The following is a 19,439-nucleotide window of genomic DNA, read 5'->3' as shown; positions in this document are numbered from 1 at the left end:
AACACAGCTGATTAAGTAACACACTGCAAAAGACAGAACTTAGAAGTGTTTTTAAGGAAAAGGATGGCCCTGTTAAATAACAAGCAAGGAGTGAAGGAGTTGCTCCTCAAGAAAGCTCCAGGTCCTTGAAGAGCTTCCAAAAGTTGAGTGAAAAACTGCTTCTGCTAAGGAATGTTCCTCCAGGTACCTTCAGAGATCTGTCCTTGCACAGGGGAAGGAGCACTGAGTGCGCCTCAACTACTCCCTGGCTTTGGGCCAAGATGAAAAAGCAACCTGACCTTTCCTTTCTCCCAGATGCTCCCAAGTCACACCTATGCCAAGAGATCAAACAGAAAAGGAAATCAAGCCTCAACATTGGCTTAGCAATGTTACCTATGACCTCACATTGTCTGTGTAACTAGCAGAAGAACATGTAATCTGACATAGGTTTCTCCAAAGAACAATTTGATGAAACATCACTTCACAGGGACATCTCAAAGACTAATGAGATCATGTCTAGAGGGCTGAAGGCATTCAAAGGGCTGATCTATGGTGCTCTTATCACCTGCTGAGATCTGTAGACTAGGATCCTACAGCTACAGAAATCAACTTCTTGTAGTATGCCAGGTATGTGTTATATACAAGAACTGATGTTATCCCAAAGAGGACCATGACCCTATGTATCTACATTATTCAGTAACACAACATGGTGGTGGGCCTTTCTAGACCTTTAATTTAGCACAGCAATGAAATGCATAGACACCTAGATAAAACACTTAATTTCTATGAGCTTTAGTTTCTTTACCTGTAAAAACAGGAATGATACATCTTGGGATGGAGTAAAATTAAGTAAATTAAGTAAAATTAAATACTCAGTGCTTACCACAAAGGACAATGAATGACAGCTCTGACCCTGTTAAGCTTGAATGAGCGTTATGTAAAGTGTCCCAAGAAGTCTGTCTAGTTCACAGTACAAATTGGAACAGCATGAAAATCATACGTTAAGTATTCACCAAATTGCGAACAAGCCACATCTTCATCTATAGTTGGCATCCTAAGGAAATAAGGCTATTAACAGTAGTTGGGTCACCAACTGGTTCTCAAAGCACATTAACCCAGAAATAGAGGGAAGATCATTTATATGTAGTATCAACCATTTCCAGGTTGACTCAAGAGTCCTGACACGAAGAGATAATCTCGTGCCACGTCTTCCACATCTGGCTAACCCTAGGCAAATCAGGTAGGGCCAGTTCCTACCACCCTTAATATATTCATATCTGGATCCACACAGCCTTCATCCCATTGCCCCCATTTTCCCCTAAAGTTAATTAATTTGGAAGAAATTTATTGAGCACCTACTGTGCATCATAAACTGCATGTACTGAGCAAAACAGATGTGGGCCCCAGTTGGCCTAATATAATGAATCTAACAAGAGAGAGATAGTAACAGAGAATCTCTCAAATACATTAAGATGTGAAAAACTGGGAAGAAAATATTAGAAAAGGGGGGTCGACTTTCTCCACAAAGTCAAGTTTAAATTAAATCTGAAGGATAATTGTGAGATTCATAAGGAAGGGGAAAGGAGGACAAAGTGGGTATCCCGAACGGAACAAATTCCAAGTGCAAAAGCCCTGAAGTGAGAGGGAGCATAATGTAGTTCAGAAACCTAATGGAATGCCAGAAAGGGGGCCAGGAGGTAGATAAGAAAAAGGGTAGGAGCTTCTTTCTGGGAAGCAGGATGGAACCACATTATGCAGGACCTAGTAAGCCAAAGGAAGCAATGAGAAGCCAAAGCCTTAGGCAATGGCAGAGCACAATGTTGCTGTCATTGGTGAAGCTCCCAGTAGCTGCAGGTGGAGAATGGACTGCAATGGGAAAGAGTGGCTATGGGAAAAGCACTAAAAAAGTTCCAGGAGCCTCAGTGAGAGGAGATCTAAGACAAGACAGCAGCAATACAATGGAAGGAAGAGGAAATGCACATATCTACACAGCAGGAGTTGGTGAGGGACTGGAATAAGGGGGTTAAGGAAGAGAGGGTGTCAAAGATGTCTCCAACAGCAACAGAGAGGCATGACTTCCAGAACACGGGAGGAGCCCCAATTTTCTGACAGGATATCACAACTTTGGTTTTGGACATGACGGATTTGTGAGTCTGGTGCACATGAAGATCGTTTCCATCTACCCCAAGGAGTTCCATGCCCCCAAAAGTACGAACTTCAGGAAGAAAAGTACAAACTTTCCAAAAGAGAAGAATCATCTAAAGCAATATGAATTTGAAATAACTCCTGGTATTATTTATATCCCAGTAACTTTCCAAGTGTCTGCATTTATCAAGAAAAATGCTCAATTTTCAGTGGAGATAGGAGAGCCTGGACTGAGCATATAATCCCAGGGCCAAAGCTTCCATGCACTCTTGATTCTTGCGATTCCATCTCTTCCACCTGACCATTTTTGACCCCTCAACTGTCCAAACAAGTTACAAGTCTGAATGCAACAGTTCCCATGGTGATGGAAACTGTGCAATTAAGGGACAGGAGTTACAGTGATTTAAAAGTCATCTGTAAATGCTGTATTACACAGACTTAAAATATTCTGAGATTCCACTTTCGAGATTCTATGAGGTAGCTGGGAGAAAATTCCCAGTGAAGATCCCAGTTACCATTACCTTCTTCCACTGAGAACAAAATGACTTAGGCACCCACACTCTTCCTTTCAATAGACTGACCTTGTCTAAGGAAGAAAAATATATATACACAGAAAGACACTGCTCCCGCTGCTAGAAGAAGGCTGCAGCCCTGGTTATTTTTGGAGGACATCATTCTCACCATCTTATACACACCTAGGATATCACACCACAAAACTGAAAGACGTGTGGAAGTTACCATGGATTCCATTTCTCCACTATATTGGGGCCATGAAGAACCCCAGAAGAAAGTAACAAGACAGTTCTTCACCATGCATATTCCTTAGTCAAGATTTCAGTGAAAGCACAGATGGCAGATGGTAAACAGAGGATGGGGAGGGAATTCTACCAGGCAGTATGGCAAGTCAGACAGCTTCTGAAACACTTCCAAGATACACACGTATCTTTCTACGTCTCTCTCATCCAGAGAACACACACACAAACATACACTTTACACAACACATACACACTTTACACATACACAAATGCCCGAGCAGGCAATCATTTTGTGGAAGTTGGAAACTTGACACCACATCCAACCAATACTACTCAAAGCTGTGCAATGGGCTGGGGGCGCCTGGGTGGCTCAGTCAGTTAAGCGTCCGACTTTGGCTCAGGTCATGATCTCGTGGTTTGTGAGTTCGAGCCCCACGTCGGGCTCTATGCTGACAGCTCAGAGCCTGGAGCCTGCTTCGGATTCTGCATCTCCCCCTCTCTCTGACCCTCCCATGCTCATTCTCTGTCTCTGAATAATAAATAAATGTTTAAAATAATAATAATAAATTTTAAAAAAGAGAGATAATCTAAAAAGAAAAATCTGTGCAATGGGCTGATGGCAGTCAAATTAGTTGCACACTGATTCACATCTCTTGACCTCAGAGCCAGTTAAAAAAAAAATTGATAACTGAAAAGGGGAGGCTGTGCTAGATTCTATAAGAAGCAGCATTATTAAACACAACACCACAACAGACTGGCATCTGGAAAAATATGAAAGGCTAATATCCTAGATTCTGGTAACAATCCCACGAGACAGGGGAAGGCAAATAATATTCCTCGTTCACAAGTGATGAAACCAAGGCTCAGAGAGGTGCGTGGTTCCATTAATTAAGGCACTTAGCCAGAATTACACCTTGGGAATGAATTGAAGTGAATTTCCATAACTGAAATGGAGACCACTGAACCCAACAAAGCACCTCAGCAGTTTACTTTCAATCTTATTTCTCTACATTCTAGAAACTCCTCAAAACTGTCATATTATAGACTCTCTGGGATGGTCAAATAATAGTCTGGGCAGAAAAGATGATTTTACCTCCATTATCTTGCTTAAGCTGTGACAGGCTGCCCTAATCAGCTTTCGTGCACAGAGGCACATAGGCACACATGCTCCCTCTCGGTGCCTCTTAATCACCATGTGCCATGCTGAACAGCTGCAGAGGTCTGAAGGGAATTGGCAGAAATGTGCAATGATGTGCTAGCCACCCCCCTGAGGCAGCAACTGCCCTGCCTGCTCCCAGACTCGAGAGTAAACATGGGTGTTCGCTGTCGCAACTGATGGGCCCAGAAGACAGGCAAGTGGTTTCAGGTGGTGAGTCAGGAAAAGCAGTTTGCATCAGGAATGTTCCGGCCCAGCAGAGCTGAGCGGCATCCTACTCCCCACGCAGGGATACGGTATTCATCATTTATACAATGTCACCGTGGGGGACAAAACTTGGGCTCAGCACAAACAGAATCCAATCACTCTTATGCAGAAGAACCAGTAAACAACGCTTCTCCCACCAAGAAGGAACCTAATTGCTTAAGAATTGCCATCATATCTGACACTTGAGGTCGGTCCTTCTATCCACAGACAGAGGTCTTTACAGAGGCCTGGACAGGTTCTGAGAGCAGAACCTTGGGCTAACCTTCTAGGACCACTCAGCATTGGCTGCAATAGCTGTGATCGATGCTCCCACGGATGAAACAGAATCAGGCAAGGGCACTATTAAAGAAACCAGGTGGATGTCAGAACACACGCCACGCAAACAGCTGCACAGGAATCAAATATGCGCCACCACTCCTTTCGAGGTGATTTTGGATGGATTTCAATAGAAATCCACACTTTTGAGGGAATTCCTTGTTTGCCTCTATGCTATTGTTTATGAGCCAGTAAATGAATGATAGGATATACACTTGGTGAAATAGAGATGTCGACATTAGATCAGATAACAGGAGATCTAGAAATTGAAAGAGGCTTAAAGCCATCATTCGCACTACACTTCATGAATGAATACAACATTCTGTCAAGTTTTATACAATGACAAATGAGCCTATTCTCTGGAGGAACCTGAGGAGATTTAACGTTCGTTTTAGGAAATCCAGTTTAGTTTCTGTTTCAAAATTAGCAATTTCATCTCGTGCCAACTTCAAAATCTCTTTGTTATAATTTATATTTCTAGTGACTATGGTATACAATAAAAATTGCGTATGTTTATGAAAGACTACTTTGGCATTGGTTCAAAAGCCAGAGCCTTATCAAACTTGTCACATCATTAAAAATCTGCATTTAGGTAAAGAATGCTAATGTGGCATTAATGTGTTAAGGCCAGATATACAGCAGAATGGCCTTATCTTTCTGAAGATATAGGAAAAATCAACCCAAAACAAGGTATTTTCCAGAACAACCCTCACTGAAGCAAAGTACAGAAAAGACAAATCACAGTCTCTCCTTGAACAGATTTCCATCAATTGCCACCAAAGGAACGACGCCATTCATTTCCTTTGTTCATCAAGGACACGGACACCTGCCCAGAATATTGACGGTGGGGAGGGCAGGGAAAATAAGGGAATGCTCAGAGGCTCACTCTCAGCCTCCCAGAATGGCAAGTTCTGCAGCTGGTCATAATTATGCTCTAAGAACACAAGGAAATGCACTCTTAGGGTCTCTGAGCTGTTGCACTAGACTAGAAAGTCAATGTGCTGCACCAAAGGCTTCGCAGGAACTCCTGGGAAACCACACAAGGCTCCCCTCACACTTGCAGCAGAAGCTCCAGGAAATATGACAAAAGCCGAAGAAGTGGAGGAGGCATATGCCCCACAGTTCACTTCAGGAAGCACGCTCCCAATCCAGGAGAGCCCCTCTTCTCAACAGCCAACCTATCCCTCAGAAGTAAGGGAGGCAGAAAAAAATAGGAAACTTTCCTTCAATAGCATATCCCACAGCACCGACTTTTAATGGAGGTGGCTGAAGGGAACGAGAGAGCCAAGTAAATGAAGCTCAGGGCAATATGCAATTATTGAAACTGGAATTGAGCCTGGACCCTGGAAAGAGCATGCTGTGAGGGCTTTGGCAATCACACTGTGGTCAGGGCCCCAATTTTCAATTTCTCCCATGGGATACCACTTCCCGATACACAGACACGCCCCTCTTCGTATCGAAAGTAATTCCACTTGACTTGGTGGACGAGTGTCATCTGCAGGTCTCTGGGATTCCATGACGAGGGCCCAGCTTACGATGATCCCCAACAATTTGCAAATATGTTTCTGTCATCCTTTACCTTTTTCCCAATAAGCTTCTTTCGAAGAAATTCCCGAGCTTCAAACATGTAGGGGATGTCATATAGGGGACGTAGTTTCTTGTTCTTATCCTAAAAGAAAAACAAAGTATCACATCAGGAATGAATAACAAAAAACAAAAAGCAGGCAAATGAACACAGCCAATAAAACCAGACAATGAAATACATCTGAAATATGCTACGTTGGAAATATACTGCCTCCTCATATCACAGATACTAAGTGCTAGATACACCGTAAATAATTAATAAATATTTGGATGAAGTATTTTATAGGGAATAAGATTATCTTTTTCACATGATAGACTCAAAAATAACTAATGAAGGGGCTCCTAGGTGACTCAGCAGGTTAAGCGTCTGACTTCAGCTCAGGTCATGATCTTGTGGTCCATGAGTTCTAGCCCCGCGTGGGGCTCTGTGTTGACACCTCAGAGCTTGGAGCCTGCTTTGGATTCTGTGTCTCCCTCTCCCTCCCTCCCTCCCTCTCTCTCTCTCTCTCTCTCTCTCTCTCTCTCTCTCTGCCCCTCCCCTGCTCACACTCTGTCTCTCAAAAATAAATAAACATTAAAAAAAATTTTTTTAATAAATAAATAATAACTAATGGAATGTTTATAGTTACCCAACCTGGAAACAACCTAAGTGGTCATCACCTGTATTAACTGTGGTACAGAAGAAGCTCAGTAAGTATTAGGGCCCTCCAAATATTCATAGATACACTATGAATCTAGTTCCATTATTCTGTAAGCCGTTATTAAGCACCTACCAACCAACAGACCCATACAAAGCTCTCTGTAAATACAGGTTATAATCCTAGATTCAAAATATTTGCAACCTAACAGAGTAACACAAGAAAAGATACGAAATGGCAACACAAAGCAGTTTTGAGTAAGTGCTAAACTGTGATATAGACTAGGGACTAAGTGCTATCAGAGTTCAGGGAAGTGGAAAGAAAAGAAGTAATCAGGAAATGTTTCACTGACAAGGTGACAAGGTTTCACTGAATTAATGTGAGTTTACAGGGTAAGAAAAAACTAGGAAGAAAATTAGAGTTTAAAAAACAGAACAAGCTAAAGGAGGCAGGAATAAATAGTATTTCAACACAACACTCACATGCATGAATATCGACATACACAATTCTTTCATTATCTCACAGGCCCCAGACTTCTCCCGAAAAGGGTTACTATTCTAAGCACAGAACTTGGGGAATATGAGAGAAAGTTCTAGAGGAACTTGACAGAAGAGGGAATGGGTAGGAAACTGAAGAGATATGAGAAGCATTTTAAGAAATGAATTAACAGAATGGATAGAGCAGATAAAGAATCCAATATTCTAACTCATGGTGACACATACATGGAGTCTAGAAAAGTTTGCCTTTTGATGGGGAGAATGGAGGGGTGGAGGATGTTAAAAGAAACAGGGAGATGCTAGCTAGATCACTTGCTATGATTACTTTAATGTCTCTCCCCAGCTAACCCAGAAGTTCCAAAAGAACAGAAATCCCATCCACTTCTGTTATTCTGTGACCCTAGAGCTAAGTACAGTACCTCCCCTCATACTCAAGTAATGGCTGGATGAACTAAATACAAAAGAAATATGAAAAATGACACACACACACATATATATATATATATATATATAGAGAGAGAGAGAGAGAGAGAGAGATACACATACACACACACACAACACACAAAACGCAACCAAGCTAGAAGAAGACTATGTACAGATTTCAGAATCTCCTGGACCATTAACGCTGGAGGGAAAATTCACAAATAAAGAAGAAAATCAAGGACGAACTCCTGACCCAGAGGTGTGCTGTTGCTTACCATCCTGTACAGTTAGCTCACCCGGCCTTACCTTTACCATCTATTACACCTCTGACAAAACAAGATCTCTTTATAATCCATTCCACACTCAAAGAAGCATTCAAATTATTTCTTCTCATAAATAGCCAACTCCTCCTAAATAAAAAATCTTTATCATTTTAATACCCCATATTTAAACTAATCCTAATGATAAGATTGAGGTCAAGGGAACTGAAATAGGTGTTTCCTCTTAGACCCTGATCAAGCTTTGGTGTCCAGAACACGTTATTTAAACATTTCAATTCATTGATATCGCCATGATAAACCTCTTATGAGAATACACATAATTTGAGTGTGAGCTTCACATTCGTCATCTAACTGCCTTCTAATTCTTCTGGTTCAAACAACAGTGACCAAAAGGCAGCAGCAGCATTATGGTACTCTTCTTGGAAGTTAAGGAGGCACGTTCAGAAATGAACCCAAGTTTCTATTCCTTCTTGGATGTGTGAGCCTCCACATGCTCTTAACAGGAACATCGATGGCCATACCCTGACCAAAGCCCTGGGGTGTCACGACCACTGCCTAATAAGTGAGGTATGGCCCTGAATATGAAAATCTTTAAAGAAACAGTAACACCGAACTGAACTTTTTCTTACAGGAAAAAGAAAAGGGGAAATGGAATACATGAGAGTTGCCCAGATAGAGGGAGTTCTGGGTAATACAGGGCAGATATACAGGGTTACGGATATTTTATAAATATCCAGGCAGTCCAATCAAAATTCTGAGTCACGACGAAGGTGCCAAGTATAATATATAAGCCATAAAACAGAGCTTATGATGACACTCGATACAGAAAGAATGCCGGCTAGACAGAAGATTCTAGGTGCCAATAATGAACAGGATTTTTCATACAGACAAAAATCAATGGTTATCAAAATAAGCCCCCGGGAATAAAGAAGTGCCAGCATATTCATATTTACCACACAATAGAGGACAACCTATTTACAGAGAGTAGCTGTATAATTACACAAGCCTAAGTGAACAGTATTTTAAAAAGTGAACTGAACAAAGTATGGACATTTACCTTGCATAGTCTCATGATCTGTCACAGAACCTGAATGTATGAACCTTACTCTACTTTTTCTGAAACACCAAAGAGATCACAAGGCAGTATCACTTGACTGGAACTCCAAAACAATGAACAAAAGCTAAGAGATATGGTTTTATCAAGAATTCAGATGAAGGTCATGAGATGAGGTACACCTAAATGAATGAAAATGGCTGTCTGGGGACGCCTGGGTGGCTCAGTCAGTTAAGCATCCAACTCTTTGATTTTGACTCAGGTCATGATCTCATGGTTCAGGAGATCAATCAGGGCTCTGCGCTGACAGCGTGGGGCCTGCTTGAGTTTCTCTCTCTCTTTCTCTTTCTCTCTCCCCACTTTCCCTGCTCATGGTCTCACTCTCCCTCTCTTGCTCTCAAAATAAATACACAAACATTGAAAGAAAAGCAAGGAAAGGAAAGGAAAGGAAAGGAAAGGAAAGGAAAGGAAAGGAAAGGAAAGGAAAGAAAATGGCTGTCTGAATAAGAAAGACTCAACAGGACTGACCCAAGACAAAATGCTCTCAAAGAATGAAGGAAAAGTAAATACTATGCCAACAAATATCCCAATCAAAAAACGGTCAACTTCAGAGTCTGATTACATGTCTCTCATGAAGCTGGGAAAGAACTAATAGCACAAGCAGAAAACAAGGTATCAGAAGTGAAAATAGAATGATCTTGTTACTCTAACCCTTCAGAGCTAGTAGCTATTGACATCTGCAAACATCTTACAAGAGAGATATTAGAAGTCCCTAGGAAACCACAAAATAAAAGCAATTCCTCCAAATTACCAGGTACATAAAAGCCTCTGAAATCTCTAGGAGGCAATTGAGGTATGGAATGTATTCTGAGAAAACAGGACTTTAGCAGAATCTTGCCTGATAAAAAGGACTGTCTAGTTTAGAATCTAATTTACACAGAAATATTTTTAAAAAAATAAAAATAGAAGAGAATTCTTGCTTTCTCTGGTGGACAGATAATACACAAACCAGTATGTACTGTAATCACTGTTCATCCTGAGAAAGGACATGGTACATATAGACCCTGAAATGACTCCTACATTAGAGATAACTTTATCTATACCTCTCACTGGTTTGGAAAGGGAGGCCCAACACCCAAATCTTAGCATCTAAAGACACACCTGGCATTTTTACAGGAGTTGTTTGGCTTATTGCCAAAACGTCGTTCAATGCTAACTTAGAGGGAATGAAAGAGACCTCCAATCAAGGCCTTATATTCAACCCCCTAGTTTTGGGCCTCCACCTGAAACCAAATTTTATCTAGCTCATCCTGTAGCTCAAATATCTAATACTCCTAGGGATGCTCCAGGATTTCTTAAACAAGACCTGAAAAAATACAAACCAGGGCACCTAGGTGGCTCAGTCAGTTGACTCTTGATTTAGGCTCAGGTCGTGATCTCCCAGTCGTGGCATCGAGCCCCATATCGGGATCCACACTGAGCTGGGTATAGAGTCTCCTTGGGATTCTCTCGCTCCCTCTCATATGCTCTCAAAAATAAGTGAATAAACTTTAAAATAAGGGGGTGGGGGGAGGAACCATGAGGCAAAAAACAACAACAACAACAACAACAACAACAACAACAACAACAACTAATAAATGTGGTTCCACTAAAATTAAAGCAGTTCCTTAGTGAAAAGACTTCATGAACAAAATGACAGGCCAAAGCACAAACACTTAGCAGCTGATAACTGAAACAGATATAGAAAAAGCAGAGCAGGATGAGAGCGAGCTGGAGTGCAGAGCCACAGTTGTAATGTGATCAGGGTCTGTTAAAAACAAAGCCTCGAAGAAGGTATGGGGTTGAGCCATCTGGAGAAAGACGGGGAAAACAGCCAAAGCCAAGACCCTGAGTGGGTTCAAGGAACAGCGAAGACACCACTGCAGCTATGGCAGCATGCACAAGGGGAGAGCAATCGGAGTTGAAGACACACATCTGACTTAACATCAGTAAAGGTTACTCTGACCACTTTGTTGATAACAGACACTACAGCAAGAAAAGGGTAAAGCAAAAAGAGAGCCATTAGGAGACTAGGACAGTAATCTGGGCAGCAAATGCTGGTAGATTACATCAAGGAGGGAGCAGTGAAGGAGGTAAGAAGGGATCAGAATCGGGAAATATTCTGACAGAAGGCATGAGAGGCGTGAAAGGGAGGAGCCAAGGATGACTGCAAGGGTTTTGAGGTGAGCAAAAGGAAAAACGGGTGGGGTCATCAGAGGAGATGATCAGGAGTTTAGTTCCTAACATGCTAGACTTCCAAGTCTACAGGCTGGATAGACAAGGGTGGAGTTGGGAGGAAAGCTCTGAACTGAAGGTACACATTTGGGAGTGACTGGCACATAGGTGGTGTTTAAAGCTATGAGTCTGAAAAGGACTTGAGGACTGAGCCTTGAGACATTATAACATTAAAAAGGGCTAAGAGAGGAATTTGTAAAAGGAGAGTGAGGGGCGCCTGGGTGGCGCAGTCGGTTAAGCATCCGACTTCAGCCAGGTCACGATCTCGCGGTCCGTGAGTTCGAGCCCCGCGTCGGGCTCTGGGCTGATGGCTCAGAGCCTGGAGCCTGCTTCCGATTCTGTGTCTCCCTCTCTCTCTGCCCCTCCCCCGTTCATGCTCTGTCTCTCTCTGTCTCAAAAATAAATAAACGTTAAAAAAAGGAGAGTGAGAAGGAGCACTCAGTGAGCTAGGTAGGAGGAAACTACCGGAGCATTAGGCCCTAGAAGCCAGAAAAAGAAAGTGAATCAAGAAGGAGGAAATGACCAATGGTGTCAAGTGCAGCAAACCAGGGCGGGGGCGACACTAAGATTTGCATGATGCATTAAGCTAAGTAGAGGTCATCCATCAGTAACTGGACAAGAAGAGTTCTGGGTGAGCAGCAGGGGCAGAAGGCTGACTGGAACCAGGAATGGGAAGTGAAGGACTGGAAAAAGCAAGCACATGCAATGCTTTTGAAAGCTGTGCCACAAAGGAGTCTGAAGGGATTACGTGGCAGCTGGCAGAGGAGGCAGGGCAAAGAGAAAGTACTTCCGTTTTCCATTTTCGATAAGAGAAAAGACAGGCAATGGTCCAGCAGAGAGCAAAAACCTGACAACGTAGAAGAGAGAGGACAGAACTTCCAAAGCAATGTCCTTGAATAGGTAAGGTGGGAGCGGCTTTCTTTACACCGTAATTCAGCTCAGGTGTGTGCATGCAAATACTGTCAGGTCGGCAGATGTGGTGTAAGAATCACTGGATATTCTGATTACTCCGATTTGCTCTGTAAAGAAAGTAAGAATTGTAACAACTCAATAAGAAAAAAAGAGAAACAATCCAACAGGAGAACTGACAAAAGGTATAAACAGGCATTTCACGAAAAAACTCCAACTGGACACTAAACATATGAAAAAAGTAATTTTTAATTAATCATCAAGGAAATTAAGTAAATTATGATCCACTACATTGGCAAAAATATTAAGGTGAGAACGTGGGGAAATGCAAATGCCCTGTTAACCACAGATGGGGAGTAAAAAATGGCTCAAATACTATGGCATCTTGACATGGTGCTACTTGTCATCATTTGGTTAAAGTTGAAGATATGCACCTCTATAATTAGGAAATTCTACTTAGAGGTGGGTATATACCGTAGAAAAGTCTCATATGTTCAAGCAAATATAACAACACTCACAGTAACAATGTTTATGGTATGACCCCAGAGTCAAATACTACAGAGCTGTTATGCTAAATTAAAGCAACCCAACAAATGAGCAAATTTCAAAAAATACTGAGTAGGAAAAGCAAGTTGTAGAATGCTACAGTAAAATCCCACTTAAATACTGACTAAAACCACAAGCAAGCAACATAGAGGCATATAAGCAACAAAAGTATAAAATGCAAAGAAATCAAAGACAGTGGTTACTGATGTGAGATGGGCAGTGGAAAAAAAAAGGAACAGAGGGAAAGAATGGGTTTGAGAATGAGTACATGGCACTTCCAACTATCTCTGTGAGGTTTTCTGTCTTTAAAAGAAAAAGAGAAAGAGAAAGAAACAGAAACAGAAACAGAAAAAGAAAAAGAAAAAAAGAAAAAAAAAGAGGGCCTGAAGCACATGTGGTATAATACCAAGGCCGAGAAAGGAATGCCTACTAGATTATTCAACAATGTTGCAATGTTTCTTAAGCAAAAAATGTTTAGGGATAGCAAACCCTAAACCTTGTTTGGTCAACAAGGTTGCTCAGGGAATACTTTACTGCACAGGAATAAAATATGAAACAAACAGCCATTCTTTTCCTCATAAAAAATGAATTAAATTCCATTTTGTCCCTGAAAAACAAAAAAAGTTCATAGATATATCCTTCCATGAGACAGAAGGGAAAATTTTAACTACAAATGCGCTCTCAAGTAACCAGGGTCAAAAAGAAGTTTGATTTTTGTTTTTAATAGGAGACCTGAACTATAATAATATTAATTAAAGTAGCCAAGCAGAACTGTACTCTATGAAGATTTTTAAAAAATGACCGTTGAACTAAAATAAGAACAGACACGATCAGATTAAAATGGATAAAATTTCCAACAGTAAGTAACGGCCAGTCCCAGCTGCCCTGACACACATGCATTTTGATAAACAGAGGCTCCTATTTCCATTTGAATTATAGACTGAACATAGGAACATTACCACATGCCCTGGGCATATTTACAATCAAGAACCTTTCAATTCCCTTGGCAGCCAGGAGACAGAATCCACATGGATATCCACTGTTTTATGGTCCTTAACACAGAGTAGCATATTTTTAATAAACGTGGTCAGCTAACTTGAAAGCGACAGTCGGCACCTGGGGAAAGGTTCAAAACTTGGCCAAATGGAAGAGAGTTTGTACCATTCTACCTAAAGGACCATATAGAGAAAGTTCGTATATCCAAACATTTCTCCAGGAGTTGTTTCATAGAAAAAAAGGTGTTTAATTCCTAATCAGCTCCATTTCACCCTGCCAATCAAAGGTAAATAGGGTCTATTAAAGAGACACGGTCTGAGTTAAGTCCTAAATTCACAAGGCAATACATTTCATACATATCTCCAAGAGGCAAAGAGGGGATGGTAAACAACAGAAATCAAATTAGAAAAAAAAAAAATGAAATTAGAAAATCAAATTAGAAAAAAAAGTGATTATAAAAATTCACAGGTATAAGATTAGAAGGGCTACACTTTCACCCCCATGATTATGCCCCTGAAGTTCCACTGTTTTCATAGGACCCTCAATTTTTCTTAATTTTTCTGACAATCATATTTGACCTTGCTGATCTCATGTTTAAGGATCTAATAACATGTATAAAAACACTGGAATGTGGGGGCACGTGGGTAGCTCAGTCGGTTAAGTGTCCTACTCTTCTTTTCGGCTCAGGTCATGCTCTCACAACTCATGGGTTCAAGCTCCACATCGGGCTCTATGCTGACAATGCAGAGCCTGCTTGGGATTCTCTGTCTCTCTCTCTGCCCCTGCCCTGCTCTGTCTCTCCCTCTGACTCTCTCAAAAATAAATAAACATTAAAAAAAAAAACCCACCGGAATTTAAGGTATAATAATAAATACTATTGTTAATGATGGGGTTCAAGTAGAAGGAGTATGAGAAAACAATAGAAATAGGAAGGTCATTTTGAACTTATCCCTATTCTTCTCACCTCCAACAGGTCATAAAACCTCATGGGGGAGATGCCTTCCTGTATTCGGGGGAAGGAAAAGAGCATCCTTATTTCCAAAGAAAAGACGACATTGTGAAGAATCAAAACCAACAGGCCTTGACACTTCCCTCGTATTCTTTCACCCATCGTATTTCTACCGGGCAATCCATTCTTCACTGACCCAGCATAAAAATACTCAGGTCTGTGTCTTAGCATCTTTATCTCCTTATGAAAGCTTCCATGTCACATAAGTCTTACATTAAATAAATCTGTATGTCTTTCTCCTTATAATCTATCTTTGTCAGTTTTATTTTCAGACCCACACAGGGACCCTAGAGGGGGAGGAAAACTTTCCTCCCCTACAATGACACCCTATGACACCTATAATAACAATCCTATCGAGCAGGCTGAATGCTGACAGCAGTGCTACCTGGATGGTGGCAAGGATCAGGATCCCAATTTTACAGCAAGGAACAGGAACATTCCTAGCTCCTGTAACAGGTAACAGCAGAACCAGGACTGTGGACCCAGCTATCTCAGAGACCCATGCTTACTGCTGGTGGGCAGGACACTGTACTCTTGGCTTGTTACTTCCAAAAAGCAATCACCACCTACCAGCAGTTGTCACATTTTGGTGTGCCTAAGTCTCCCCTGGGAGCTTGTAAACATGCAGACTGCCAGGCCCACACCAGATATTGTGATTCAGTAAGGCTGGTATGTGATTTCCTTAATTCTGTATTTTTAGAAAGTAGCAAGAAGGTCTGTGGACCACACTTTCGAGAAATGCTGCTATATATATTTTGAGCACCTAGCCCCACTTAAAACAATGGCAAGTAAAGGGAGGTTAAAGGTTTAAAAGTCAGAAGCAATACTGAAGTGTTTGATTAATGTCAAATGGTTAAACAAAATAAACAACTAAATAACTAGGGAATTCAGATGTATCTCTGTATATGTAGTTGGAGGTAACTCAATATACTTCTTGAACTTCTAAACAGATAAGGCAACTTGAAACATTCTAGTAATGGTGGCAAAACAAGATTTTCAAATATTCCTCAAGTCTGCTACAGGAAGACCAAATGTGGAATCTGAGAATCAAGAGAGAAAACCAACCTTCCCCTTGGCAGGGAACAGCAAAAGTAGGCATATCCTCTCTCCTGTCTGCCCCGTCCTCGGACACACAGTGGTCTAGACCTAGACTAGCCACGGTGACAGCAAAAGCGAGGAAGTGACAATTCCCCAAGACAGGCCCAGTTACAAATGTCTTCTGGCAACCTGCCAGGAAAACGGCTTCACAGTATCCAAAGAGGGAAAGAAGCAGAGCATATTTAGGCAGCCTCATGTCCTTGAAGGGACTCACCCGTCATCTGCAGTGCATAGCATATGATTATGTTCCACAGGAACTTGCACATCCCCAAATTAAAGTACCATTTTCAAGACCATCATGAAAGGGGGAAAAACGTCTCTGGAGACTGTTCTTCTACTCAATTACATTAGCCAACTAGGAGCATTTTCAGAAGTACTTGCTATTTATTGCTCAGATGCAGTAAGGCCGAGAGAGGGAAAGGAGGGTGTACGGGGGGAGGCCAAATATCAGGTCTTTTTTTCCCCCAAGACCCTGTCAAGACTTTAAGAATAAATACGGTAAAGGCTCTAAGATGCTCCAAAACCATTATCCAAGCGGCAAACCATATGGGGTCCCTTCACTTAGCTACAAATACTTCTGCAGGCATAGGAGAGAGTGAAATAAAGGAACAGCACTACCCCTCACAGACCTCAACACCAGTGCTCACAAGGTGAGAACACCAGTGCTCACAAGGAAGAAGCTGTGTAACCCACAGCAGAGCTGGTCCCAGACCCGGGAAGAAAACTGAAAATAAAAAAGACTCTGGAGTCCTGCCCTGTCATCTTCTCCTCGCACAAGGACGGCTTCCAACAAGTAAGAGGGCAAAATCTTTTCCCCCACTCACCAACTGCTCTGAAAATAGAAGTCTGCTCCAAGGGGGAACTACGTCTGTGCCACCTTTCCTAGAGGAATAGTGAGGATTCTGCTGATAAGACTTGGATAATGAGACAGAAAGGGCATCGGATCCTTGAAGAGAACAAAGCTCAAGTTCACTATTCCTGAAGTCAGAGACGAAAGGGCTGCCCTGGACCTTGAATTCAAACATTCCTCAAGCATTTGATGGCAAGAAATGATCAAGAGTAAGTGAGCAGCTTGCTGCTGATCCATAGAATAAAAAGCCGGGCTCTAAACAATGATTCTGGCACCAGCAGCTCCTGGCTGCTCATCTGCCTCAGTTTCCTCTGAAGAATCAGCAATTTAAGAATTACCTGGCATTACGCAGGTGAAAAGAGGGAAAAGCAGGCAAAATTATTTCAAAACTCTGTAAAAATCATACAAGGGATAGATATATTAGTACAAATTGAAGCAACTCTAAGTTCACAATCAAGGAACATCTCAGGTAATATAAATTCCACGGGAAAACCAAATCTATACTTTCAGTGCTACAGAGAAGCAAAGCTACTTAGCTGAGTTAAGTTTTACAACATCTAACATGGATGTTAACAAGAGTTAAAATGTCAAGAGACAGAAGAGATAAGCCAAAGTTACAGCACTAATCACTTTCTGCCTTGTATTACCGTAATTTAATTACTCCATATAGGTCTTATCTTCCCTACCAGACCACATGAGGGAAGATCGCTATAAGAGAAAAAAGATCTTTATACTGCTCAGAAAGTGCCTAGCATAGTGCCATATTCCTAGAAAATTCAACATGCTGAGAGAATAAAATGGGGGAATAAAAGATTTATTTTTTTAAACTCAAACTACACTTCTTACAATATTTTTTATTTAAAAAAATTTTTTTAATGTTTATTTATTATTGAGAGACAGAGACAGAGCATGAGTATGGGAGGGGCAGACAGAGGAAGAGACACAGAATCCGAAGCAGGCTCCAGGCTCTGAGCTGTCAGCACAGAGCCCGACATGGGGCTTGAACTCACAAACCGCGAGATCATGACCTGAGCCAAGTCGAACACTTAACTGACTGAGCCACTCAGGCACCCCTACAGTTCTTACAATTATAGGAATAAATGGAACTGGTTAATAAATATCAAAGTGAATTTACAAAGGGTGGGGGGGAGCAGGGCAATATCACTGTAGGTTCATACCGTTGTTAGCAGAATGAATGCCTCTCATAGAGCACTACTTGAATATGAGCTATTTCTAATGTCTCTACCTTCCGGCTAATATTACCAAGTAATATGCTATACTCCACAAATTCTATTACTGAATAATGATTAAAAATGTTCCAGGCTAGATATCTCACTGTACAAATATAAAATCTAGGCTCTCCGTAAGCAGTAATGCAAAAGTAATACTCTAATTCGCGGCGTGTAATGTTAGAAAAAAACAAATATACAAAATCCAAAATCAGTCTGCCCTCTTTTGACTTGGCTAAGAATTTAAAGCATTCTTCTGTTCTCTCTGCATGTGTGACACAATGAATTCTATTACTTACAATCTTTGTGGGTAAAAGAATACACTTGATCATTAGCTAATGGTTACGAGAAATCAGAGCACACCTACAGTACCATTCAGAATTTAAGTAAAACTGAACTGATATTTTAAAAATATCAAGTGTGGCAGCTCAACACAAAAATAAATGATAGTAAACTTACAAAATAAAAGCAGATTTCCTAATGTGGAATCGAAAGCACCAGTGTCCCGCCCCAAATTCATACATTTGAGATTAAACTTAAGCCCAGGCAAGGGCATGTGCTGGGGTGGGCTTTGTGATGGTTGAGACAGAAGAAAAGAGAAGGCCCAGGAAGACCGCAGGGCCCTTCCTGTGTTCTGGAGACTGATGTGCAACAATCCTAACAGGTGCAAAGTTATGCTGAATGACACACTCTGTGCGCTGTTCAAATGAGCAAATGGAGCTGGGAGGAAATAAAAAATAATCAGTGACTCTCTAGCAGGGCCTCTTTCTACTGAGCTAGTAGTTCTGAAGATCGATTACAAACACGAATCAATGTTAACATGGGAAACCCCTTCAATGGAAGGAACACAAAACGTCTGCAAATAAGAAACCAGAGTTTAAAGGCAGAAGGGAAAATGGAGCAGGGAGAAAGAATCTTCAAGGACAAAAGCAGGCCTGGAGGTCTGCGAGGTAATGGAAACCAGCAGGGACCGGTATATCACAACTGGCTCTTCCCTTCTGGAACTGCTTTCCTTTTCACTGGAAGCTCATAATTAACCAGTTGGCCCCAAATCATGTTTTCTAGTAATGGAGAAATCTTCTCCCACATTTCTTACCCTTCATCCCAGGCTAAAAATGGAGAGCCGATGCCCTCCGAAGAGACAACCCCGTTACTTAAAGTACAGGCTACATGCCAGATGAAACCCATCCAGCACGGTGATGTGCCACAAGCCCTCCCACAGTTCTAGAAGAGGAGGAAGGAAAAGGAGGAAAAGAAAATAAATCTCTTACAAGAGGAAACCAATTTTCTCTGTAACAGACCACACGATTAGGGAAGCCCAGTCAGAAGATAATTTTTTGTTAGAGAAAGGTTTCTTTGTGAATGCCTTTCCTTCTTCACCATATTAAAAAATAATTATTAAAGTTTCTTCCTGGAACAACACAGAGGGAAAAT

At 41.4% G+C, this 19,439-nt stretch overlaps 1 protein-coding gene across 1 annotated transcript in view; it reads right to left on the bottom strand.

Annotated features, from left to right (window-relative positions):
• Positions 1 to 19,439, bottom strand: part of SND1 (staphylococcal nuclease and tudor domain containing 1) — a 423,778-nt gene that overhangs the window by 265,225 nt on the left and 139,114 nt on the right. The window contains exon 11 of the mRNA XM_047848727.1: positions 6,197 to 6,286. Within this exon, the coding sequence (XP_047704683.1) occupies positions 6,197 to 6,286 (90 nt within the window). The remainder of the gene's footprint in view (positions 1 to 6,196; positions 6,287 to 19,439) is intronic.

Source organism: Prionailurus viverrinus, chromosome A2 (assembly GCF_022837055.1).
Source record: "Prionailurus viverrinus isolate Anna chromosome A2, UM_Priviv_1.0, whole genome shotgun sequence".
In the NCBI taxonomy this organism is placed as follows: Eukaryota; Metazoa; Chordata; class Mammalia; order Carnivora; family Felidae; genus Prionailurus; species Prionailurus viverrinus.
This window is presented reverse-complemented; position numbering and strand designations above follow the sequence as displayed.